The sequence below is a fragment of the Phascolarctos cinereus genome, unplaced genomic scaffold (genome assembly GCF_003287225.1).
Source record: "Phascolarctos cinereus isolate Bilbo 61053 unplaced genomic scaffold, phaCin_HiC Scaffold_1;HRSCAF=81, whole genome shotgun sequence".
Lineage (NCBI taxonomy): Eukaryota > Metazoa > Chordata > Mammalia > Diprotodontia > Phascolarctidae > Phascolarctos > Phascolarctos cinereus.
The window spans coordinates 619,496-646,304 of NW_027555514.1; the positions used below are offsets into that span (position 1 = coordinate 619,496).

Consider the following 26,809-nt stretch of genomic DNA (forward strand, 5'->3'; position numbering starts at 1 on the left):
AAACATTGTCCTGCTTGGCCAGCGCTTCCCACCCCTAAGCAAGGGGGAGTCAGGGACCCAACTCCCACTGGCTTGTTGTTTTACTTTGAGGATTTACAAAAATCAGGGAGGCTCTCTGTCCTACAGTGCCTGAGCCCTGACTCCTGGGTGGGGAAGTCAAGGAGGAACTCCTTCAGACTGAGGGCCTTTCTGTCTATAATGTGGCAAATTCTTTTCTTGCTATTTAAACAGAATCACAAATGTAATTTTAAGTAAGAAAGATAAGCTTTGGGACCAACCTCCTATGGTCCCAGGCAGCTCCCAACAGGCCCCAGGGAGATGTTTCTGCCTCTCCTCTTCTCCTCCAATCAGGCATCATCTCAGCTCATTCCTATATGTCCTGAGCCAGCAGCTTCCTTCTTAGGAAGCTGGAGGGGAAGGTGGAAACCAGAGGCAGTGAAGACCCTTCTGTCAACAGAGCCCACTGCAGGGACGTGGGAAAGCGTCACTCTTTTCCTGGCCTCCTGCCCTCTGCATGGTGGCTAGCCCCTCACTGGTTATGGTGACAGAACACCCCCTTGGGAGCCCTCGGGAAGAGGAGAGAGGGCAGCCTCCACGTCCGCTGGATGTGCTGCTCTGGGGCCTCATGTCCAAGTCCTCCCCACCCAGGAGGTTTGCATATGGCTCCAGAGGAGCTGCTAGCTGTGCAGCTCCCTCTGTGTGGACAATGGGCAGACACTCCCCCCCTCCCCACCAAGTGCCTGTTCTGTGGAATGAAGCCATTGGCTTAAATGGGCTTGAAGATCCTCCCCAGCCAGACAATATGGCTCCTGCTGTGTGTGGGGGAGGGAAGGGGTACAAAGGCTCTAACACTCAATTGGGAGTCACTGTCTCCTTATTGCCCTCCCACCGCTCCTTCCTTCCCTGAATTCCCTTGGCAAGGCAGGGTTCTGCAGCTTGGCCCCAGGCCTCAGGCCACAAAGTACAGGGAGGAGATGGAAGGAGACCTCCTTGTCAGCCCAGCCCAGCAATGGGTGGTGTGACTCTGACAAGCCCCATTTCCTCTGAGCCTCAGTTTCTTCACCTGTAAAATGAGGGGGGTGGACTCAATGTTTTCTTTGGATGATACCACCCCCCCCAGCCCCAACACCGCATGACCCTGGGTGTCCAAGATGTCGTGTTCATTAAACACTGACTGTGTGCAGAGCATCTGCCAGGTGCTAGGGGAGAAACATTGAGATTAGACAGAATTATCAAAGGGAACAGTGCAACCAAAGAATGTCAGGACTGGGGTATTGTGGGAATTAAGTAGGGCTCTATGGGAGAGGTGGAACTTGAAAGGATGACAAGAATTTAGCCCAGGAAGAGAGAAAAATGGCACACCAAGCATCAAGTGCAGCCTGAGCAAAGGCTCGGAGGTGGGAGAGCACAGTTCGAGCAAACGCTGGCCAAGAACTTCCTTACTACGTAGAAGAAGACAGCTGAGCCGCAGCAAGGGGCACCCCCTGCCCACGCAACGGGCCAGACTACTGTGGGAGCAATTGCAGAAGGAGGACCTCTGAGTGGGGCAGGAGCGGGTCGTCACAGCTCAGGGAAAGGGCAGTGAAGGGACAGAGCTGACGTGGAGACTTTGTTCAGAGGGAACCTCACGGGTAACCCCACCTCCCGCTCTCTACAATTCAAAGGGCAACATGCCCAGGACCTGCCTCAGAGGGTTGAGATCGGGAACACAGAGCTCAGGGAACCTCAAGGCTGGATCCCGATGTCCTGCCAATGGCCCCTGGGAGAGCTGGGCTTATTATGACCCTTCAGAACTTGGGTACCCTCAGACCACTGGATCTTCTCCTTCAGGCATCCGTGCCCTCCCCCTCCCCTGAGGTTCTGACCACATCCGGTTTATTTTCAGCCTTATCCCAATAAGTGGGGTGTCACTGACCATCCTCTTTCAGAATGAGAGCTTGGACTTACTTCTGGTTACCCCAAAGGGCAGACCTAGCAGTGAGGGAGCTGTTCAGGGTCCCTTCTCTGAGTCAGGGAGCTGCCTGCCCCCAGGCGGTAAAGGATGGGGAAGAGGCAGAGTGTGCTGTTCCCAGGGGAACATGGGTCAGGAGGGTAGAGGGGTGTGGTCAGGGGACAGTGAGAAGGCCAGAGAATGGGCCCCGGGATTTTGTTTTCTAGGAGTTCCAAGGGGCTGAGCCTGGCTTCCTGTGGCCCACAGCAGGCATTCATTGGTGGCTTTCCCAATAATGGGGGGCGGGGGGTACATGCCCACATTTTGGTGCTCTTTTTCATAGTCGGTACTTGGGGGAGGCAGCTGGATTCATCTCCACTGGATGGAGGCCCTGTCTGCAGTGGTCAGGCCGAGACCTCGAGGAGCAGTGCTTCGAACAGGAGCCATCCGGGCTGGTCTGCAGGCAGGCAGGGCCTCATGAGGCTGGGCCTTTCCTGGGCTGAGGCCTTTGGCCTCTGATTGACCCCTGTTTGCTGGCATGCCAGGAGTAACATTTGGTATCTGGCCCTGGGACTCCCATTCTGACAAGCTCCAGGTTACAGGATACCAGAATCTGAGAGTAGGAGACAGGAAAGAAGTGCCCAGAGTGACCTGCCCGGGAGTGGCCATGTGACACCAGGGCCTTCAGGGGCCCTGATGCATTTTCTGGGAGTACGTGTGGCCCCTCCAGGGCTCTCTTTCCTGACTTGATCCCCTGGGTTCCCTTGGAAATCCTGATGGGGAGCCACTCCCACAGGCCCCCATCGGGGCCTTTGCTGCCGGCCCAGGCATTGTAGATTGCACAGTCAGAAGCAAGGCCAGTCTGGACCAGCTGACAAGGGTGTTTGGAAGCTCGGGCTGGCCTCGGTATAAATAGCACAGGTCAGCACAGCTCGGGGATAAAATTAGCTGCAGCCTCAGCCCTGTCAGCACCACTGCTGGTTTGGGGCCATCCTCAGGAGCAAAGGCAGCATGGAAGACGCTGAATCCACAATCAGGGCCGCCACCAAGATCACCAAGAAAACCTTCCTGGAGGCTCTGAAGGCCAATGACTTTGGAAAGCTGAAGGCTCTTTTAGTCCAAAGGAAAATTGATGTGGACACAGTGTTTGAAGTGGAAGATGAGAACATGGTCTTGGCATCTTACAAACAAGGTAAAAACACAGAGTCTTCAGTGTGCATTGGCATGCCTGCACCCTGCAATGGCTAGCCAGGGGGCTTGAGATGGCCTGTAACCAGTTCTGCACTGCCTATTTCTAAAAGAAGCATCTGACTCCTCCCTGCCCCCGATCTTCTCTCTGTTCCCAGGAGCTGCAGTCCAGCTCAGGCAGCAGAGTGTCTGTCTGTCCATCCAGCCATCTTGCTGTCCATCCAGCCATCCTTCCGTCCATCTATCCGTTTATCCATCCCTCTGTCTACATAGCCATCTCTGTCGGTCTTTTCCTAACTTCCTTTAGGATAAAGGAATCTACCTGGCAGATCAAGCTTCAGGAATGAAGGAGCTGCTATACTGACCCCATAGGCGGTTTGGACCCAGCTCCTCAGGTCCCACAGAAGGCTTCCCTGGAGCCCTTCTGAAATGCACCATCTTTTGTCCTTGTGTGCAGTTTCTGCCCTGGCCTTGTCCTGGGCACAGGGGTGCTGTTGCTCGGTGCGAGCCTAGCTAGGGAGCAGGCTAACTTTGACCCAGGCGCTTGAACAAATTCTCTTTGCTGCCACAGAGATTTGTCACCCCAGAACCAACCAGTCCTCTCCAGAAGGGCTGGTCAGGTAGGGCCTGCAGCTGTCTGTCTTTCTGTATGTACCTGAAGTTCTGCTTAGACCATCTGAAGGGGGGTGAAACAGATGTAGGCCCATCTCAGTCTCCCAGCTGAGCTCCAGCTCAGGGGTGAGCCCCATAAATAGGCAGCCCGCTGGGCCAGGTACAGCACTGCAAGGGGCCCACCCTAGGGTTGGGGATTCGGAGGGAAGATTGGGACCTGCTGGGAGTGTTCACTTGTTTGTTTGTTTAGACATGTCTACACCACCAGCACTACCAGCCTTTACCTCCCAAGATTAGAAATTGGTGGGTGTTTGCTAATGTCTGGTTTAGGGCTGGGAAGGCAGCTGTGGCCTGGGGGAGGCTGGACTGATGGACTGTGGCAATGTAAGCTTTTCTTTGGCTTTGCCTGAAAAGAAGAAGAAAGCCCCATTCCTAAGATCCTGCTCACTGGGGAGGGGGTTTGAGGGGTAGGAGGAAAAGGTGAATTTCACAGATTTAGGTAAATGAAAAAAAATGGGAAACTGCACTTGGTGATCACTCCAGCTCCACCCCAGAGATTCTTTTAGTCCTTTTCCTTTTACTAGGGAGAGGACCAGCCTGACATTGCGTTCTCATTATTGGGGGGGACTCATACTGTGGCAATTTAACCCCCCCATACATATCGACAACTTGTCCAGACAGTCACCTGTATGTCAGAGGAAGCCTTCATGATGCTGAGGCCAGCCCTCATGACGCTGAGGCCAGCCCTCTCTCCACCAGACTGTGTGTGGCCTCCCACAATGATACTATAGTATTATTATTCCCAGTCTACAGATGAAGAAACTGAGACTTGGAGAGGGAATGTCTCTGTCCAGTGGTCAGACAGGAAGTGGAATTCAAGTTTCCCAGACCCCAAGGCTGGTCTTCCACTTACAACATCAAACAGCCTCTCAAAGTTGCTGAGATCAAATTAGCTAATTTCCTTCTGCTTGACTCTGACCAGCAAATGGTTGGCACTGATTGCATTTTTTGGAGGTGCAGATTTCATTTATTGACTTACTTTCACAATCTGAAATGTTTTGGTTGGTAACTTAACGTCCCTGCTCTGAGATGCCCAGCCCAGCATTCCCTATCCCCAGCCTGGCCCTGCCCTGCCTCAGGCCAGACCCTCTGGGGCTCAAGAAGCACCTGCAGTCCTTTGAGGACCCTCGGCTCCCGGGTTCCATGCTTAATGCATCCTAGAGGGTTCATTGCTTTGGGTCAGTTTGAATCCCTTCCTAGGGCTAAAGCTTTACTCCTGTGAGTAGGTGTTTTGATTTGGTGAGAAACAGAAAGTGACATTTCCCCATACTCCCTGCCTGAGGAAAGGAATAGCACATCGTTCCAGCTCCCTTAAGAAGGGCCTGAGGTGGTTACAGTCTCAGTGGTAAGATCGATGGACTTGGAGTCAGGAAGACTCAAGTTCAAAAGCTGCCATGGATACTTCCTAGGTGTGTGACACTGGATAAGTCTCTTCCCCTCTGTCTGTTTCACTTTCCTCCATCGTATAATAGAGATTTGTGGAGAAGTTCTAGTGAGATACTATATGTACAGTGCTTTTCCAGGATGGAGGGGGGGAGAGAGGGGACTCAGCATCTTTCTCACCCATCACAGTCTCCATCCATAGAGGAAAGGGACAGAGCAAAGGATGATGCTCATTTTTAATTAAATCTGATTTTTATTTCCATCCTACACTTCTCTGGAAAGAAAGAGAAAGGAAACACTTCTGATAAATATTTAAGAAAAATAAATTCCTGCGTCGGCCACATCCAAAAAATGCATGTCTCATTCTGCTGACTGAGTTTATCACCTCTCTGTCAGGAGGTGGGTAGCAAGATTCTTCATCAGCAGTACCAACTAATTTGGATGACTATTCCTTTATAAGGGGCAGGTAGGTGGTGCAGTGGATAGAGCTCTGGGCCCGAAGTTAAAAGAACCTAAGTTCAAATCCAGCCTCAGATACTTACTAGTCGTGTGACCCTAAGCAAGTCACTTCACCCTGTTTGCCTCAGTTTCCTCATCTGTAAAATGAGCTGGAGAAGGAAATGACAAACCATTCTAGTATCTTTGCCAAGAAACCCCAAATGGGGACACAGAGTCAGACATGACTGAAAATGACCGAACAACAACAATTCTTTTATAATATAACTTGAGGCATAGAAGGGCTATTTCTTCTTCATTCCTGATTTTTTTCATTTTCCCCATGATATTCTAGTTTTTAATATTCTTTCAAATATATTTTATGATTTTTGTCCAGCCCTCATAAAGTATCCCCTTTGTAGTTTGATTGGTATACCACTAAATATGCAAATTAATTTAGGAAGTGTTGTCATTTTATTACATTGACATGACCCAGCCATGTGCACTAAATATTTTTCTAGTCATTTGAGTTATTTTTTATTTCTTTTAGGAGAATTTTGTAATTGTGTATGTTCAGGTTTTAAATATGTGTTGGTAGATTGAGCCACAAATGTTTTATGTATTTTGTAGTTATTTTGAATGGGACTTCCCTTTCTATTATTCTCTTCAGGATTTTGCTGTGTAGAAATTTTGTGTATTTTTTTTTGGGGGGGGAGATTATTTTGTATCTTACTTTACTGAAGGTATTCATTGTTTCAGTTAATTTATTTGTTGATTCCTATGATTTTCTATGTAAGCCATAATGTCATAGACAACTCATTTTGTCTCCTCTTTGTCTGTATTTATGCCTTTAATTTATTTTTCTTGTCTTGCTGCAATTGCAAGCTCTTCTATCACAGCTTCACAAAAATTTGAGAGTTGGAAGGGACACCAGAGGCCATCCAGTCCAACCCCTACACGGAAGAAATCTGTACTTTATCATACCCAGCAAGTGATAGGCACTCAGCCTCTACCTGAAGACCTCCAGGCAGGGGGAATCCCCACTTTCTAAGGCAGCCTATTCCATTTTGGGAAACCTCAAATTGTTAAGTTTTTACTGACATAAAACGTTGCAGCTTGGTGGCACAGTAGAGTGGGACTTGGAGTCAGGAATGTCCAAGTTCAAATCCTGCCTCAGGCATTTACCAGCTGTTTGACCTTGGACAAGTCACTACACTTCTTTGTCTCAGTTTTTTCATCTGAAAAATAGGGATAATTATAGCGCCTGCCTCCCAGCGTTGTCATGAGGATAAAAATGAGATAGTAATTGTAAAGTGCTTATGGTTGTTGCTATCATTGTTATTGTTATTATTATCATTACTCCCAGTTCTGCCTTCTTCAGGCAAACGAAGCAAGTCAAATCCCTCCTTCATACAATAAGTTTTTGAATATTTAAACGCAGATATCATGTCTCCCCTACCCCACCCCAAAGTCTTCTCATCTCTAGGCTAAGCATGCCAAGTATCATTAATAGATCTTCCTATGACATGAACTCAAAGCTTTTCACTATCCTGGTTGCCCTCCTCTTGGACTGTCCAGATGGTCAATGGTGCCCTGAACTGAATGCAATATTCCATGTAAGATCTTATGTGGGGACAAAACAGTGGGACTATCCCTACCCTATTCCCATAAGCTGTGCCCCTTTTAATGAAGCCCAAGATTGCATTGGACTTTTGAATCCCACTAAACCCTAGCTTTTTAGCAGGACAATTGCTGCCTAATCCACTGCCTCCATGTTATGCTAATGACATTGATTCGTTGTGAATTAGATTTAAAGCAGTTTTTAGAATTATGTCAAATAACACTAGGGAAAAGGGCATCCTTGCTTTTCGCCAGCACTTGCTGGGAAAGCTTCTAGTATTTCAAGCATATAATGCCAATTTTTAGTGTTAGGCCTTTTTTATTGTATTGGAAAAATGCCCTTCTATGCCTATGCTTTGGAAGTTTTGTTTTGTTTTGAGCATGAAAAAGTGTCATATTTTCTCAAAGGATTTTTATGCATCTATGGACATAATCTTGTGATTTGGGAGACTTTTGTTTTTCATATGAATAAGTTGTATATTGGTCTAATAATGCTGAACCTCTCTTGAATCCCTGGTATAAATCTGAATTTATCATGGTGAATGATTTTGGAAAATAAATTGATGTCTTTTTGGACAGGATTTTTAAAAAAGGTTAAGCAAAAATAAATATTCATTCATGATATTGATCCATAGGCATCTTTTTTTTGGTTGTTGTTGCTTTATCCTTCCCTGTTTTAGGCGTTAGTGTTATTAGCCATTTGTCTTATGAAATCTTTCTCCATTTTTTTCTTTTTTCTTTTCTTTTTAATGAGGCAATCAGGGTTAAGTGACTTGCCCACCATCACACAGCTAGTAAGTATCAAGTGTCTGAGGCTAGATTTGAACTCAGATCCTCCTGACTTTAAGGCTGGAGCTCTATCCACTGCACTACCTAGCTGCCCCTATTTCCGTTTTTCAGGATAATTGCTGTAGTATGCATAGTAATTGTTCTTTAAAATTTTTACAGAATTTTTCTATAAATCCAGCTAAACATGAGTTTTTGCTAGTGGTAGTTCATTTATAGCTGTTTCAAGTTTGTTTTCTGAAACTGGATTATTTATGATCTCATTTGATGTCTTATTAATTGGGTACTTTCATATTTTTTAGATAATCCTCTATTTCTTTTGAAGTCTCAGTTTTGCTGGCGTAGAATTGTGTTCTGATGATTCTTTTTTGTTTATTGTGATTTCGCCTTTTCATATTTGATTTTCCTTCTGAGGGTCATTTCTAAGAAAGAATCAAGAGGGTATGGTGAAGCTGGACATCAGATGTGAGGTGAAGGAGAAGTCAATGTTGACACTAACCTTCTTAGCCTCATGATGGCATCACCAACAGAGTCAGGAAGATTGAGGAGGTGACTCAATGTTCATGGTTAGGTTATGAGTCTGGTTTGGGATCTGTTGAGTGAAAAGTGACTCCAGACTATGTCAGTGGAGATGTCATGTGGATAGGTGAGGATTTGAGATTAGTGAGGAGTTAGTTCAGAGGGGTACCTAGGGGGCACCATAGTACATAGAGTGCCAGGCCTGGAGTCAGGGAGACTCATATTCCTGAGTTCAAATCTGACCTCAGACACCTAATAGCCATGTGACCCTGGGCAAGTCGCTTCATCCTGTTTGCCTGAGTTTCCTCAACTGGAAAATAACCTGGAGAAGGAAACTATTTTTGCCAAGAAAACCCCAAATGGGGTCATGAAGAGTCAGACATAACTGAAAATGACTGAACAATGCCAAGTCCAGAGACCAGGACTGGGAATGAAAAGTTGATCTGGATCTAGATTGACTTGAAATGAGCAGATGCATGGAAACAGGAACCTTTCTGTGATGATCTGAAAGTGGGTGTGGGTCACTTTGTTGGAAGTGATGACAGAATCAGTGATTAGGTTGCAGTTACCAGTACCTTCTTGGTCACTTTCATGATCAAAAATAGTAGCTGGAATCTTTCCCAACAGCTGCTGTGCTCAGTTTTGATTCCATGAACATCCTGCTCTGGCGCTGGAAACCCTCTAGCACCTCCTTCCCCTTTTCAGCTTCCTTTTGCATTCTGTCTTCCCCCATTAGATTGTAAGCCCCTTGAGGGCAAGGCTTAGCTTTATTTTTTGTATTGGTACCTCCAGAACTTAATACCATGCTTGGCATGTAGTAGATGCTTAATAAATGTTATTGACTATTCACTCTTTTCCAAACTTTTTTATAGATGAAAGAGCATACAGTTGCCTCAGCCAATGAACACCTGATCTCCCCATTGAGGGGAGAGTCATGGCCACCAGGGCAGAACCAATTAAGAAAATAAGCTCTTTGGTTAAACATTGCAAAGAGAGATCTCAAAAGACCTAGAACAACACAATGAAGTAGCAAGTAGCTGAAGAGAGAGTCAGCTCAAAAGAGCTTGCCTTGATATTAAGCTAAGCCAGATCATTTCTAAGACATTTATTTGTAGATGAAACTGGAAGAAGAGCAACCAACAGATGTGGGGTACTTTATAATAATCTGTTCCTGTTGGTAAGGACAGTGGAGCCACCATATCTGGACCCCATTAGCTTGAGTCTCTGTATGGGAGAGGGGCAATGACAGTTAGGATGATGAAGGGAGTGGGGAGATATGAATTGAGCTGGACAAGAAATCCAGAAGACATCCAAAATGGAAGGAAGATAATTTTCAATGGATGTAGGGATTGAGTTTCAAGATATCTTAAAGAGGAGAGGATTCCAAATCAATTGTTGAAAGTGTTGGTCAACAGGACAGACAATATGGCAGCTAATTTAAAAGAGGCAAAGTATTTGGGAATAAGGAGTTGATATCCCTGATGTATTCTTCCCCGGTCTGATTCCCAGATTGAGTGTTATCATGGGTTGTGGGCACCCCATTTTTAGAAAGGACATCAATAAACTGGAGAAGGGAAGACTGTGTTCAAGTCTATGACAACCTGTCTCATGGAAGAGGAGATAGACTTTTTCTGCTCTGCCCTCGAGGGCAAGGACCATTGAGCAGAAGCTGCAACATATTAAGGGAGAAGAGGCCATAAAGGGGAGGCATGTGCAAGAAGTCTGGAAATGTCATTGGGAGCCAAGCTATGAGGGGCTCAAAATTCCAGCTGGAGGAGCTTGTACCTTGTCATAGTGGCTCTAGATTTTGGGATTGAGGAGAATGCCATGGTCAGAGTACACGGCCTCAACAACGATGATTTGGCAGGCATGTGGCTGATGGATTGGAGAGAGGAGAACTGGAACAGGGAAATCCGGCAGAGGCTATAGCCACAATCCTGGTGAGAGGCGATACAGGGCTGAAGCTGGTGGCCATGTGAACATGGAGACGAGAGTACAGAGATACAAGAGACATTGTTGTCCAGTCATTTCTGTCATGTCTGACTCTTCATGATCCCGCTGGGAGTTTTTTTTTGGCAAAGATGCTGGAGTGGTTTGCCATTTCCTTCTCCAGCTTATTTTACAGAAGAAGAAATTGAGGCAAACAAGGTTAAGTGACTCGCCCAGGGTCCCACAGCTTGTAAGTGTCTGAAGCCAGATTTGAACTCCTGAAGATAAGTCTTCCTGATTCCTGACGCCCAGTGCTCTATCTGCTGTGCCACCTAGCTGCCCACATGGACACAGTGTGAGCAACATTGACGACAACTGCTAGGGTTTGGAGGATGAGGGAGCAGGAGGAGGAGTCAAAGAGGCTTTTGAGATCGTGCTCCTAGGTGAGCAGGAGGATCATGGGGTCTTCAACAGAAAGAGAGAGGAAGACATGATGGCTTCTGGCTTGGGTGTAGTGGATTTGAGTGCCCGTAGGGCACTCAGATAGAGATGTCAGCAGGTGGATGGTGATAAAGGAGCTCAGGAGAAATCCTGGGACTGAATGTGCAGCTCTAAGGGCCATCTGCATGGAGAGGATTGTTAAACCCATGGGAGTGCATGAGACAGCCAAGTGAGAGGAAAGGGAGCAGAGGGAAGGGGAAGGAGTAGAGGGAGGGTAGCCCAACACACAGACCCACAAACACAACCCCACGTGTATACATACATATACACACATACATGCCTCAGCCTGGGATCGAATCTCCATGAGGCTTACGTTGGAAGAGCCCAAAGTCACAGACAGTGAATCATTAGGGACCAGTGCCGGGGCCACACAGACCTTCCTGGACAGTCCCATCTGTCTTTCAAGGCAGGGCACATCTACACCAGTTCTGTCCTTCCTGAGGACCCCTACTGAAGTACACACTTTCACAGGTGCACTGATCAGGCGACCCAGCCAGAGCCTTGACTTTGGCTCTGTTTTACAGGGTACTGGCTTCCTAACTACAAGCTGAAGTCTTCTTGGGCCACGGGCCTACATTTGGCTGTCCTGTTTGGTCACATTGAGAGCCTCTTGGTGTTGCTGGACCATCACGCTGCCATCAACTGTCGACCCAATGGAAAGACCCCCCTCCACGTGGCTTGTGAAGTGGCCAACGTCGAGTGTGTCAAGATCCTCTGTGATCATGGGGCCAAGCTCAATGCCTACTCCTTGAGTGGACACACACCCTTACACCTGTGTACCAAGGAAAGCTCCATAGTTTGTGCCAAGCAACTGGTGTGGAGAGGTAAGCCACTTCCTCTTGGCCTTTTCCTGAGCTTCCACCAGCACCCTGCCTCTGGCCTGTCATTCAGGGCCCATCTCTCTGGGGTTCTGTACTGCCAGTGGGTAAAGAGCTTTGGAGCCCATGTGATTAATTAACTTCCTTTGCCCATCATAATAAAATAATTGGTGACCTCTGGCTTCCCCAGGCTTGAGGGAAGGCACACAGGCCCACTAGGAGATCCTGGGCCCACAGAAGTCACTCTTTTCCCCAACATAGCATAGACAACTGGCCTTTCCTGTTCACTATGACTTAAGGTATTACCCTCAGTGCCACTCTGAACTGAGCAAGACTGGTTCTGGGATGTCAGTCTGCCATCGCTGCCTGCCTGGCTTAGCCCTGGGGAGCCATAAAGGCATTAGAGAAAGGATGCTCCCGAAGGGCCTGCTCACAGATGCTCCTGAAAGCCCAGAGACTCAAGGCCCGTTTAGTGTGTGTCAAAGGTAAGACTGACGTCAGGTCCTCTCTGCATTGCTTCTCCTGATTCTAAACAGAAGGAATTTAAATAAATGATAGAGCAAGATAAGAGATGAGAAGGATTTTCTCTTGGACACAGATGTATACTCTGCCCATCTGGGGGAAAGGGGACATGTGCAGGGAACAGGGGTAATCAGGGAATCCGTGTGGTAGGGAACATGAAATCATGGAATGCAGGGCCAGGGCCCCAGCTGGCTGCTGCTGACCTTATGCGATTCCCAGGTACTTCAGCCTAAGCCCTTATCTGATAGCATCTAAAATTCCTGTTGACTCATACCATATCTCATTAGCCTGGGTCCCCTTTAAATCATTCCACGGATTCCACTGAACAAAACTGTTAAGGTACAGGCCTGAGCTATGGGGAAGTTGTTGTTTTTAACCTCCCGGTGCCCCAGTAGCTGGCAAATCATTTCAGGAGCAAGGCTGAAAAGGGCCCAATGGGACTGGTGACCTTTGTTCTCCATCACTGTATTCTTTGTGGCTTGCTTGCAGCCCCCAACTAAGGAAAATCACTGATTAAAATAGTCCATCCTATGATACAGTACACCACAGTACACCACGTGATTCAACATGACATAATCGGCTATGGTACAATACATGACGTTCATCACGTAATCCAGAATTGTCCTAGGGCTGGGGGCAATAAAAACTCAGAGAAGTGGGGTCCCTGCACTCAAGGAATTCATAGTCTTTTAGAGCTTTCAAGAGCATAAGGATAGGTCAAGTCAAATGGCCAAAATTCACAAAATTCCATGGCAAGAGCATTGGAGAGGTGCAGAACAAAGGGCTATGTGAAGTCCCAAAGAGAAAGTCATTCCCATTGGTAATGATGGCAAGTATTAAGAAAGGCTTTTCTGAATGTGGTGACACTTGAGCTAGCTTTTGAACAAAGGCCAGTAATTTAAAAACTGATCATGGGGAAGGACATTCCAGATCTATGGAACAAACTGAAGGTATACACGAGGGACAACCCCAGACATATTTGGGAGCCACAGAGCCATTCTGTCTACTAGCTCGGGGAGTGGAGGGGGGATTTATCCTTCAGAAAGAGAGAGGGAGAGCGGGAAGGGAAGGGAAGGGAAGGGAAGGGAAGGGAAGGGAAGGGAAGGGAAGGGAAGGGAAGGGAAGGGAAGGGAAGGGAAGGGAAGGGAAGGGAAGGGAAGGGAAGGGAAGATAGAGAAAGGTAGAGAGAGGGGGGAAGGGGGCATGAGGGAGGAGTGAGAAAAGAGGGAGAGAAGGACAGACAGAGAGAGGGAAAGGGAGGGGAGAGAGAGAGAGATGACATGAGAAAGAGAGAGGAGAGGAGGAGGAGAGATAGAGACAGAGAAAGGAGAGACAGACAGACACAGAGAGGAGAGACAGAAAGGAGAGAGACAGAGAAGAGAGACAAAGAGAGACAGAGATGGAGGAGAGAGAGACAGAGACAGAGAAGAGACAGAGAAAAAGGGGAGAGAAGAGAAGAGAGGGAGGGAGAGAGAGAAGATGAGATGAGAAAGAGGAGAGGAAATAGAGAGAGAGAAGAGAAGGAGGGAGGAGAAGAGAAAGAGACAGAGACAGAGAAGAGAGAGAGGAGAGACAGACACAGAGAGGAGAAAAGAGAGATAGACAAATAGAGAGACAGAGAAGAGAGACAGAAGGACAGGAGAAAGAAGAGAAGAGAAAGAAGAGAAGAGATGAGAAAAGACAGAGAGAACAGAGAGAGAGAGGAGAGGGAGAGAGAGAGAGCGCGTTAATTTGTTAAGTTTCAAAGAATGTCTATCCTGGTACTCATTTGCAAAGCATAAAGAAATTTGAGGGGTAGCTTGCCATTTTTGCATCCCTCTTGGCCCTTAAGAAGAAAGCTTACCAGCCCTGAGAAACAGCTGAGGCAGGAAAGCTCAAGGAGTGTGGCCCCTCAGAGTCCAGAGGGGAGCCAGCTATGGAGGAAGTACCAGCTCTTGGGAGGGGATCATTCTTTGCCATCTTCCTTGCATCCCTATCAGAGGCAGCAGGAAAGGGGTGGGGGGAGGGAGAGTATTTCTCTCACCTCCCCTTTCTCTTTGGCCATTGTGTTTGGCATCAGAGCTGCTTACCTAGTAGGACATAGCAGTCCCATCAGGGAGCAAGAAATGAGTGAAGTGTGAGCCCTGGCAGCAGAGAATAGTGTCGACTGTGGACTTGAGAGAGAATTAGCCTTGGCAGTTAGGAACTGAATCCCAGCGACAGGAAGGCCCAGCGAGCCGAGCTGAGTGTTAGGGCCCTGCAGTACCATGCTCATGAGTAGCTTTGACCCCAGGTGTCCCTTGGGCACACGATCCTCTATCATTGTCCATGCCCATTGTCACTGTCGATGTGTGCTTTTGTAGAAGAATGTGAACTAGGTTTTCTGAGATTGGGGGAATTCTTTAAGCTACTTTGTATTTCATCACCTTAGCCTTTGACCTGAGCTAATTTTGTCTACTGGTTGACTATGTAGGTAAGTGACCAATGGGGCTCAGGAGCTTTAGTTTAAGAGTGTGAACCTGTGGCACAGTAGATAGAACACCGGCCCTGGAGTCAGGAGGACCTGAGTTCAAATCTGGCCTCAGACCAAACACTTGATTCCTACTAGCTGTGTGACCCTGGGCAAGTCACTTAACCCCAATTGCCTAAAAAAAAAAAGTGTGAACCCTGCAGATCCTCTCTGAGTTGGAGGTAGTACACCACTTCCTGCAGCTGGAGAAGTAGGAGGGGAAAGGCATGTTGGATGCCAGGAATCTAGACTTTTTGTATGGGATACAATGGGTAAGGTGGGGGTATCTGGTTTAAAGTGGTGGATGTCTCAAATCTAGGCAAAGGATCAAAACTTTATTTTGAGGGCAATACAGAACCACTGAAGCTTTGTGAGCAGAGAGGTTACCTGACGAGATTTTTCCCTAAGAAAACATGTTCTTCTGGCAGGATGGAGGACAGATTGGAGGGGAAAGAGAAAGAAGTCAGGGAGACCTGCAAGAAGGTAATTGTAGCAGTCCAGCCCTAGCACAAGGAGGGGCCTTCCCTGGGCTGGTAGCAATGGGGAGCGAGAAGATGGATGTGATGGATGGAAGACATAGGATCGACAAGGCTCAGTGACTGATGGGAGATGAGCAGGGGCAGAGGGAAGAGCTGGAGGGACTGGGCGTTTTCCAAGCAGGCTGGCTGCTCAGATGAACAGCAGAGCCAGAAAGCGTCAGGGGTGATGAGCTTGATGTGCTGTCTGCAATAGGAAGTATCCGAGGGACATCCCGCTGGAGAGGCGAGTCTGCAGCGCAGAGGAAGGGGCCAAGCTTGAGACCTGGATTTGGGAGTACAGCACAGGGGCCCATCAGCGGGGAGTGGGGACCCTCCCAGGAAGGCAAAAGACCCAGAGCAGTTCTCTGGTGTCTGGAAGTCCTCTGCACAGAGACTAAAGTCAAGGGAGTGAGGGAGATTTACAAGAGTGTGAATTCAGAGAGGAAAGGAGGGGACCCTTGAGGAACACCCACATTAGGAAATCAAAAAGAGGATGGTGACGTTGCTTCCACAAAGCCAAGGAAGGAGAGAGTGTCCAACTTCTAAGGCTACAAGATCACCAGAGACCTTCCATCCCCCATCACAGCCTTTCTGTACAGCCTACCCCATCAGAAACATGTCACCTTTATCTGATCTAAATCTCACCTGCTGCAATGCAGTTCACCCTCTCTCTCCGATGCAGAGCACTTCAGGGGTTAGCTGTTAAGGCAAAACCGCGTGTTTCTATGTACATATTGTGTGCATGAACCAGGGAACCTCTCTGATACTTAGCCACACACCACCAACTAGGGAGGCGAGTTGGACAGACTTTTAAACACAGCCACTGTTAACACAGCGGTGAGAAATGTAAGCATATGTAACTGAAGATGAAACCTATCCAATAACCCTTTTCCCCCAATCCAGTAAACATTTATTAGATGCTCTACCATGCCAGACACTGTGCTAAGCGCTGGGAACACCAAATTAAAAGAGAGACAGTCTCTGCCTCAGGGGGCTTACAGTCTAAGGCGGGGGGAAGGGGAGATAAAACACAAAAAGAGGCAGGAAAGGGGTGGAGGGATGGGAGGGACCCCAGGAGTGTCCAGTGTGGAGGCATCTTCTTCCAGGGAGAGCAGGGATGGTGGAGTGGAGTGGTCTGAGTCCAATCTAAAGAAGGGCCCTGTGCCACGCACCATGCTGGGAGGAGGGTTCCCTACAGGGACCCCCATTTAACTGAGGGGAGAGAACCATGCTGCATGAGGAGAGGTTCTGGTGCTCACTGGCTCTAGGGAGTGTGAGCAGGAAGCAGAGCTGGATCTGGAGGGTGGCAGCCTGGAAAGGATGCCACAATGCCCAAGATGCCCATCCATACTACCTTTAGCATTTTCTTCCTTGGTTTCATGGGTATCCAAACACTGTCGCCTTGCAGTCAGCCCAGGGATGAGCTGCTCAGTACCTGATTGGGCTGCCAGTCCCTGGGTCTTCTAGAGTCTGGGCTCCATTAGCTTCCCCCTGAGAATCAGGCCAGTCATCAGAGGGGACCCTTAGCTGCACTGGCTTGCTATTCTGAAAAGCCCAAACCATTTCCATTCTCATGGGAGGCCAGCCTTCCAGCACCAAGGAGGCCAGCCAATAGTGGGAAAAGACGGCAGCTCTGGGTGGGAAGGGGTGGGGGGAAGATGTCTGTGAGTGCCTTTGGAAGGCCCCAGAGGCTTGGCTGACATGACCCCTAAGGTCCTTCAGGTGCTCTCTGATCTTTCCATCCCAAGGCCTTTGCTCTCAATGGTGCATTCTCTTGTATGACCAGGAGGTGGCACTCTTCACTCAAACGAAATAATTCCAGAACCCTTTCAAATGGGCATCACAGTCCTGCACACTCAGGGCCCTGGTCAACAAGTTAATAACCAGAATTTATTATGTGCCTACTGTGTTCCAGGCACTGTGCTAAGTTCAGGCAATATAAAGAAAGGCAAAAGCCCTTCCCTGCCTTCAAGGAGCTCATGGTCTAATGGTGGAGACAACGTCCCAAGGACTAGGTACAGACAGCTCTAAATGGAATAAACTGGGAATGATTTCAGAGAGAAGCCATTTAGATTAAGTAGGACTGGGAAAGGCTTCTTGCAGAAGGTAAGACTTTGCCTGGGACTCGAAGGAAGCCTGGTTTCCCCGACCAGGAGGCAGAGAGAATTCCACGTCTGGGGCACAACCAGTGAAAATTCGGGGAAGTGGAGGATCGTCTTGTGAGGACAGCAAGGTGGCCTGTCCTTGGAGCATAGCATATGTGGTGGGAGGGGCGGGGATGCTCCTGGAATGTCCACCATTTGATATTGTGGTGTTTCTATTCGATCATGGAGTCAATGAGGGGCCCCTGGATCGGATTGAGTGTGGATGGGAGAGTTGTCATGGTCAGAGACAGGCTTTAAGATCAACTTGGTAGTGGGGTGGAAGATGATCTAGATTGCATGGGCCCACATTTAGAGGGCTCACAGGGTCCCTGTGTGAGAGCCTGTGTGTGTTCCGCGCGCCTAATCCCTGTGTTCATGGTGTCTGTAGGGACTTTGGTGTCATTGTTGTTGTTCAGTCACGTCAGACTCCATGACCCCATTTTCTTGGTTTGCCATTTCCTTTTCCAGCTCATTTTCCAGATGAGGAAACTGAGGCAAACAGGGTTAAGTAACTTGCCCAGGGTCTCACAATTAGTAAGTGTTTGAGGCCAGATTTGAACTCAGGAAGATGAGTCTTTCTGATTCCAAGCCTGATGCTGTATCCTCTGCCCTACCAAGCTGCCCGGATGGCCCTGGCCCCCCTGAACGCCCCCTGCACTCCTCTCCTCTCCTGCGCCTTTCCTCCCCTTTCCTGGACCTCTTCTCATCTTGGCCCATCCTGCTTCCAGGTGCTAATGTGAACATGAAGACTAACAACGCGGACGAGGAGACGCCCCTGCACGCGGCGGTGCGCGGCGGTCTGCCCGAGCTGGCAGCCTTCTACGTGGAGCACGGCGCCCTGGTGGACAGCGTCAACGCACACCTGGAGACTCCGCTGGCGCTGGCTGCTTACTGGGCACTGCGATTCAAGGAGCAGGTGTACAGCGCCCAGCACCACCTCGTCTGCCGCCTGCTGCTGGCGTCCAAGGCCCAGGTCAACGCCCGGGACGAGGACTTCAAGGCGCCGCTGCACAAGGCGGCCTGGAACTGCGACGAGGACGCCATGCGGCTGCTGCTGGAGGCAGGCGCCGAGGCCAACCTGCTGGATGTCAACGGCTGCGCCGCCATCCAGTACGTGCTCAAGGTGACCCCGGTGCGCCCGACAGCCCGACCTGCCCGCTGCTACCAACTTCTGCTCAACCACGGGGCTGCGCGCATCTACCCGCCCCAGTTCCACAAGGTGAGGCCCCACAGACCTCAGCCTCCTCAGTGAAGGCACTTGCCGAGCCTCTCCTGCAGTGGGCGCACCCCAGGATGTCTAGGGGAAAGAGAAACAGCTTTGCCCTTAGGGAGCTTGGTCATCCTCCCTACAGTCCACCTACCCCAAGAATGGGGCCACCAATCCCTGTAGCATCCCCTCCCTCACCCTGCTTCCCATCCCAGGACAGGGACAGGTCCAAAGGTCAAGCACCATGGGGACCCTATAGAGCCCTATATAAAATCCATCTACTTTCACTGCCCCAGAGGTGGGAGGAAAACGGGTCAAACAGTCAGAAATAACCAGGTAACCAGGCCAAGGTCCTCTGATTATGCACACAGTAGTCCATCTCTGTGCTCTGCTTCCCATGTGCACACACACCAGGGCCAGGACTAAGGCTTTTGGCCAGCTCCCAAGCACTTAGCCCTTTCCTGTGGTACAGAGTATTCCCAGGATCCAGGATCCTTTGTCACACAGCTATACACTGGTACTGTGCTGTCTTCTGTGGAAATCTGTATAGGAAGCATGGGGCTGAGGGCCAGTGGCCTCAATGCTTCCTCTCCAGCCGAAGCCCTGCTGTCTTCAAAACACATCCTTGGACTCCATAGGGAGCCTATATCTCCTTGATGTGGGAATAGATGGAGGGACTACCCTCTCCCACCCCAACCAACAACCAGCCACTGGGGCCAGTACTAACATGAGAGATCAGGAAATGGTGAGTGAGTCAGCTGAGGAGATTCAGAGGGTTGGATGCTGCAAACTAATTCTATCGAGCTCATAAAAGATAGGAAGAATCCGAGGGTGAGTTCCTGTCTTTGACCTAGAGATGCTGGTGAGTCTGTGCACCAGAGAGACAGGGTAAGGGAATGATGAATGAATGAATGAATGAATGAGTGAATGCTCTTCAGAAAAAGTTCAAGGCAGAGGGCAGACAGAGCCCCTTGGCTTCAGAGAGACACAGGCAACTCCACTCACCCAATCCTGGGCATACAGTTGAGGGCTCAGCCCAGGCTCCCCAAGGATTGCCTAGATCATAGAATATTTCTTCCTCTTTACGTCTGTATAGGCAGTACAGGGATATGGTGGGGGGCACTTGTCACATAATCAGAAGACTTAGGTTCCAATCCTGCCTGCCACTTCCTTGCTGTGTGGCCTTGGACAAGTCACTTCCTCTGTAGGCATTCCTACATGTAAACATTAGGGTGTGGCAAATAGGGCACGTGACTTGAGTCAGGAAGACCTTCAAATCCAGCCTCAGACACTTGCTGCCACCCTGGGCAAGTCACTTAACTTCCATATGGCTTGGTTTCCTCAACTGTATGATGGGAATAATAACAGAAAGTACTTTTCAGGGTTGTTGTGAGTATTAAGTGAGTTAATGTTTGCAAAGTCCAGAGCACAGCCCTTGGAGTGCAATAGGTGCTTCATAAATGCTTGTTTCTGCCAATGAGTTAATGTTTGCAAAATTCCTAGCACAGCCACTGGCATGCAATAGGTGCTCAATAAATGCTTGTTTCTGCCTTCAACCTGAGTGACCCAAGGTGCCATTTTGCTTCTTAAACCTTGGTTTCTTTATTTGTAAAGTGAAGGGATTGAACAGGAAGACTGGAAGGTCTCTGCTAGCTTTAGTGCTCAGTCCCTCCCAGTTATCTGGGCTTTGTGATCTGGAAGGTCCCTTCTCACTCAGACTTTCAGGACTCCAAATTCTGGGGCTTTGGGAAATTTTTATTGAGAATTCCGTATTTTGTAGCCGATATTTTCAGGCACTCCATCTTTGACTAACGTCCCTTAAGGAAGAGGAATGGACAATCCTGGCATCGGAAGGCCCTTTGGTTTACTCTGCCTTTATTCCTGCAGGGAAGCTGTATCCCAAGGACCAGCCAGCCTAGTCCTCTCTTAGCTTTCTGAGACCCTCTCTTGCAAAGTGCCCTTCTACTCAAGGACAGAGGCTTCCACTGTGCCCTCTACCTAATCAACCTTTACATACTGAGTCTTGGGTCAGACTTCAGGCAAGTTCCCTCCTTTTGGCCAGATGAGCTCGATATTTTTCATCATCCTTCTGTTTGGGTCCCATTCACCATTAACCATACTAGTCCCTATCCTCCAGAACTGAGGGTAGTCAGCCAAGTCCAAGATCTGTGGGGAACCAATCTCTCCCTCCTTACTCCCCCTCATCTGCGTCTCACTCTTGAGAACTTTCTGTCCTCCTGGGCTGACTTCCCCGCTGGACTGGAAGCTGGGGAAGGTTCCTGTGCTCCTTGGAGCAAACTCTTCTTCCCAGATCTAAGGGACACATCAGACAGGGCCTGGCTTTCCTCTCCTTCCTATTTGGAGCTAGAAGGGACCAAGCCTATCATTTTAGAGATGAGGAAACTGAGACCCCAGCAGGTAAACTGATTTGCCTCTGGTCACACAGGTAGTAAATGACTGAGGAACAGTGATTCTCCCATGGCAATCCCTCACCCATTCCTCTTTCTGTCCAGGTGGTCAGTAGCCTACTCTGGGGATAAAACTGTCCAAGCCTTCCCGATGATCCCCTCTGGGCCCTGAGAGCCACCCCAAAAGGGGCTTCTTCTGAGACTGAAGTGGCCACACTGGGCATTGAGTAAGTGCTGATTGATGGTTCCATGGGGGCATTTGGAGTCTCAAAGCAGCACCCGAGATCGGCTGTCTTCTTTCACACAAACACCTAAGGGTCTCAGCCTTGTTCTATCAGCACCATTCTCTGTCTTATCTCAGAAGACTCATTGGCCTTCCTGGGTAACTTTGTTGTTTCAATTCATAGAATCAATTCAGATAATAGAGTCCATGGCTAACTTTCCCATGATGGTGAAGTCTTGGAACAACAAGCCTGGAGTCTTCCAGCCCAGGTGGGATGGAATACATTTTCAGCCAGTGAATCCCCTTCCCAGGAGTAGTCTGTCACCTGCCTAGCCCCAAGACCAGGAGCCCCACAAAGGCACTGTTGTTTGTATCCCCTACAGGCCCTCGCAGGGAGCCATCTCTCAACAAAGGATGCTTTGAATGAACTAGCATTCTTGGGTCAATGCCTTAGGCCCATATGGGGTGACTTCCATTTGGCAAGCCTGGGATGATTTCCCTCAGGCATCCTCCTGAGCCTTCAGACACCGACTAGATCCTTTCCTCCCTCCACCTCACCTAAGCCCTGGGTCAGCCAGTAGAGTGGGAACACATTGGAAGACTGGAGACTGAAGACAGGAAGGTGGAGAGTTTGGGTGCCTGAGGACACATCTTCTGCTTAGTAACATGGCATAGCTTCAAGAAATCAGTTCTTGACATCTCTCTGTATGTGCTTGAATGAGTGAATGAATGAGTGATAAATAAATGAGTGAGTGAATAAATGAATGAGTGAATGAATGAATGAGTAAATGAGTGAGTGAATGAATGAATGAATGAGTGAGTGAGCGAGTGAATGAAAGACATTCATCAGGTGCCATCTATGTACCAGGCACTGTGCTAAGTTCTAGGGCTCTGAATAGAGAACCTAGGCAGTCTCAGTTCCCAGGAAACTCACATTCTAATGGGGAAACAACAAACACATGCTAGGCTTTAGCTGCACGTCAGATGGGACATCTGATGGTCTTTGAGGGGCCTGGGCAAAGCAGAAGCATCAGGTCGTCTTTAGTGTCATTTCCATGGCTCATTTCTGAGCCATCCCACAGCTCCTCAGTGTGTGGGAATGAGAGCTCTCTCCTCTGGGTGTCCAGTAGCTGGGGCTGTTAAGGAAGGTGGTGCTGCAGCCCTTGCAGAGGAAGCTTCCAGGTCACACTTCGAAGCCTAGGGGTTTTCTCCCTTGGATGGTGACTGTGGGGGCTGGATTGGTCTGGGGGGCATCACTGTGCCTGGGCTCTTGGATCCAGGGTCCTGGGCTGTCTTCACCAGGGGGTGAGGGGGAGGGGAGATAATGGCTGCCCAGCACATGCCACTTCCTGCCTCTCCTTCAGGGTGCCTGGCTGGCTTGCCTGCCCTGGGACTGACAGTTGGGTGGGGATGGCCAGCCCCTTCTCCAGAGGAATGGCTTCCTCCACACACAGTGACTATGGAGGCTGGTTGTTCTTGCCTCCCCAGGGAGAGTATGAGCTCTTTGTGAGAAGGAATTGCCTCATTCCTGGTCTCTGTTCTGAACACAGCGGCTGCCATGTACCAGGAGTTAATAAACGCTGGTTGACTGACTGACTGACTGACTGACCAGCATGGATGCATGTTGATCTTCTGGTACCGTCCCCCAGGTGTTGGAGTCTTGCCACGCCTGCCCTCTAGCGGTGGAGGTGGTCGTGAATGCCTACGAGCATATCGTGTGGACACCCAAGTGGAAGAAGGCGATTCCAGAGGACAGCCTGGAGGTGAGGGGGCGATCGGGATCAGGGACCCCTCTGACTGGGGGTCAGGGCTGGGACCTCTGGAGAGCCCGTGAGAAAGAGTGGCCCAGGCAGGTGGGGCTGGTCCAAGCCCTCGGAGACTTCTGGAGTGGGGGGAGACAGCAGTCCAGCCTTGGAAACCAGCTCCCCCCAGGCTGCCGTGTTTGTTGGCCATCTCTGCTGAGAGGGACAGGGGAGTGGGCAGGCAGAAGTTATGTGAGGGATGGGGCCGTGGGTCTGGCAAGCGTCTCCCTTTCAGGGGCCCTGACCTTACTTAGCAGTCACATCTTCTGAGCTCAGGAGTGCCCCCCTAGAGTTCCCCTCCACACCTACCATCCAGCCTCTGTCTACAAGCCACCACCTTGGGCTGGGCCAGCATCCCCAGCACACTGCACTTGTCTGGGTCATCACTGACACCTTTCTAACCTGGCTGTGCCCCTGGGTCCCAGAAGAATTCCGAATGTTTAGATGCCCCCGGAAAGTCATCCAGGGCTTGAGGGTGGAGCCAGTCTCCAGCCCAGCCCTCTCTGGGCAGCTCCCTGCTCCAGGGCAGGCCCCGGCGCCTCCCCGCATTTGAGGACTGTGGCCTGGCCCTCACTGGGCCCTCGAGGGCAAAGTCACTGGAGAAAAAGGAAGATGGCAGGCCTTAGCCACTGGGGTGGAGGGGGGGGGGCTGGGCTCTGACCGGCCTCCTTTGTGTCATCTCTCACAGAGGCACTGGGACTTCTACCACTCTCTCTTCAGCATCTGCAGCAACACCCCGAGGTCCCTCATGCACCTGGCCAGGTGTGCCGTGAGGAGGATCCTGCTCAGCAGATGCCACCAGGTCATCCCGCTCCTGCCCTTACCTTTGTCTTTGAAGAACTACCTGCTTCTTGAGCCTGAGGGGATCATCTATTGAGCCTCCCTGGCCAGCTCCCGAGCCCAGGGTGCACAGGAGGCCGAGGAAGATGGGCGAGGCCAGCAGGCCTCTGGAAGGAGGGCTGCACGCTTCTCCTCGGCCCGGAGCAGTGTGGAAGTGGCCAGGCAGCCGTTCTGGCTCCCAACGAGAGCTGCCCCAGAGTGAAAGGGGCTGCCTTGGGAGGTCCTGGAACAGGCTGAACAACCAAGAGCTGGCTGGGTACCTCCTAGGGAGGGTTGGACCAGGCTGCCCAGGGCCCTTCCAGGCTCTGGGAGTCTGTCTCTGCGCAGCAACGGTTTGAATAAATGTCTCGGTCCTCATTCTGAGCGGAATGAACACCACACTGCAGGGCTTTCAAAGCAGTTAATACAAGAGGGTGTTAATGGCCCCCCGGCCCTGGTGAGATAAAGGAGCCAGGACACAGAGTTCCCTGAGGCGTGCAGACATCAGAACCCTCTGCTAAGGTCCCTTAGGGGCAGGTTGGTGGCCTTGCCAAATGGTTCACTCTTTGTCCTTGTTGATAATGAGATTATGCTGTAGTTGACCCAAAACTCCACATGAGTCAGCAGGGTTGGGGGGGAACAGCCAAGAGGGCTTAAGCACAGAGGCAGGAATAGAGAGGGGGGGCACTGGTCCAACTCTGGCCAGGCACCCCAGTGATAAGAGGAAAACCCCAGATGAGAGAGGGCCATCAGGACATTGAGAGGCCTTTAGGCCAGTATTTGGCCTGGAGGGGAGAGGATTCGGGGGATGGAAAGAAGGATGGTTTGGATGGGATACAAGAAGCAAACTTGGCAAGAAGGAGCTCTCCCAAAAGGGGAGGCGGGGGTTAGAGTTGAGGGAGGCCTTCACCAAACACCAGAGCCCTGATTGACAGCAATGTTTCAGGGGTACGGGTTCGAGTGTCTCCTCCAATGAGATATTTCTGTGGTAACGGGTATCCCACTGCACTCTGGTATCACACACTCCTTGGGTTCAGTTTGTGCGGAGAAAAAAAAGGATCCCTCCCCAAAGCCCCCTGCCAAGAGACCTGCTTGGGAGGGCAAAAGGCACAGGGCCCAGCAGGCAGAGTGAGGACCAGGAGGCCTGGCGCACCCCTTGGTGGGCTCTTTCGGGGTCCCGCGAGCTTGCAGGAAGAGGTTTGGGGCTTCCTCCTGAAGCAAGTCTGGGAAGAACTCGGGCCCCAGGCCAGGGAGGAGGGGGCTTCGGAGCCAGTGCGTTCTCACTCCGCCCGTGGGGAATCTTTCCTCCTCTAGAACCGTCTGCCTCTCCTGGCTCTTTGGCCCTCCACCCTGGGCACACACCAGACACTGCCTTGCTTCACATCTGCCTCTCCAGATGCATTGGCGCTGCATTCAGCCTTGACCGCGGGCCTTTGTGGGAGCTCTGCCTGCCCCCTTGTGGCTGCCAGTCTGCCCGCTTGCTCTTCCTTGCTTCCTCCTTAGCAGAGGGTTCTGATCTCCATCTGCTCAGACAGACCCTGGTGAGCGCAGAATGTTAGCGTTGGAAGAAGCCCAGCAGCCTCAGAATTGAGGCCGTACTGGAAAAGGAAGCCCCCTTTCAAGCCAGCCAAAAAGTGTCGAACCATGCTCGGTAGGGCCCTCCAGCATTTCTGGGGTCCTTCCTTCCTCCCTCCCTCCCTCTCTTCCTTCCTAGCTTCCTTCATTTATTTATAGGGCTGAAAAGTGCTTTGCAATTGATTGAATCCTCACAACAACCCTGGGAGGTAGGTGCTATCATTAGTGCCAGTTTACAGATGAGGAGACTAAGGCAAGCCCGGTGAAATGACTTGCCCAGGGCCACACAACCAGCAAGTGCCTGAGGCCAGGTTTGAATGCAGGTTTTCTTGACCTGACCTTGCCCTATGCACCCTGTATCACCTGGCTGCCTCTGAGAAGATGTTCTGCGTATTTATCATTCTCTCCTCTCTATCTACACACAAAGGGCACCAGGCTTGCACCAGCCTGGCGATGTGATCTCTCCTCACCTTACCCCTGGAGCATCACAAGACAACCAGGCTCATCCCAGCGGTGCATCTCCAGTGACCTGCCCAGCCCTGCTAGTCTGAGGTTCGGCCCCTAATGCTCCTGGCTCTGTGGATGGTCTCCATCTCTGTGGGCAGGACCTCCCCGGCTGATTATTGGGCAGGCAAAGGAGCAGGAGAACCTGGGCGGAGGGCTTCCTTGGCACCTACCTCTCACCCCCACCCCCAGCATTTCCCCTTTTTCTAAACCTCGGCCAGAATACTGTCCAGATGAGCTGCTCGGCGGGTGCCTAGTGTCCAGCCAATGAACGGGCCCTCCTTGAAATCCCCTCCCACTGGGATTCTGGGGCCCTAACCCCGCAGGATGGAGCCTCTGAGGATTGGGCTTTCCCGGCTCTGACCAGGGGCCTGATATCAGAGCTGAAGGCATCTGCCCGGGACCACTGTCAGACCTCTAATTACTGAGCCTTCCTTTTTTTCTGGAGGGAAAACAGCTTTGCACAAATCATTAGCTCTCCTCCCTCTTAGTCCCAGAGAACACAGCTTGCCCAAGCTGGCACAAGCCAGGACCTGAACTCTGAACCTTCGCTGTCCTCTTCTGTTCACTTTCTCATAGCAGCCTCTTTTGTGTACTCTCTGTCCTGGGGGGAAAGGACCCCAGGGCTCAGTCAGAGATGGTGTTAGCACATGTATGGGAGTGGGCAGGGACCTGCCTGAGCCCTGGGCCCTGGAGGCTCTCTGGCCTGGCCTGTCTGGGCCCAGCTCCCAAACCAGGTGTGAACACCCCCCCCCCACCCTGCATGATCAGGCCTGACCCAGCCCTTGCTGGAGGCCCATGGAAGGTAGGGTGAGGTC

General features: G+C 50.3%; 1 protein-coding gene across 2 annotated transcripts; it reads left to right on the plus strand.

Annotated features, from left to right (window-relative positions):
- Positions 1-2,849: 2,849 nt before the first annotated feature.
- ASB4 (ankyrin repeat and SOCS box containing 4) lies at positions 2,850-24,313 on the plus strand. Of its 2 annotated transcripts, none has more exons than XM_021000115.2 (5): positions 2,850-3,122; positions 11,488-11,787; positions 18,182-18,672; positions 22,941-23,054; positions 23,814-24,313. In XM_021000115.2, exons 1-5 carry the CDS (start codon positions 2,942-2,944, stop codon positions 23,946-23,948), a joined length of 1,221 nt encoding a protein of 406 aa, XP_020855774.1. In that variant the 5' UTR covers positions 2,850-2,941; the 3' UTR covers positions 23,949-24,313. The 2 variants fall into 2 exon arrangements, with proteins under 2 accessions (XP_020855774.1, XP_020855773.1); XM_021000114.2 differs by having other exon boundaries at positions 2,851-3,122; positions 23,782-24,313.
- Positions 24,314-26,809: the final 2,496 nt, after the last annotated feature.

Excerpts from the sequence above, each read along its gene's own strand:
- ASB4 (XM_021000114.2), top strand. The coding sequence starts at position 2,942 with ATGGAAGACGCTGAATCCACAATCAGGGCCGCCACCAAGATCACCAAG. Across the intron at positions 11,788-18,181 it reads CAAGCAACTGGTGTGGAGAG|GTGCTAATGTGAACATGAAG; the intron begins GTAAGCCACTTC and ends TCCTGCTTCCAG. Across the intron at positions 18,673-22,940 it reads ACCCGCCCCAGTTCCACAAG|GTGTTGGAGTCTTGCCACGC; the intron begins GTGAGGCCCCAC and ends ACCGTCCCCCAG.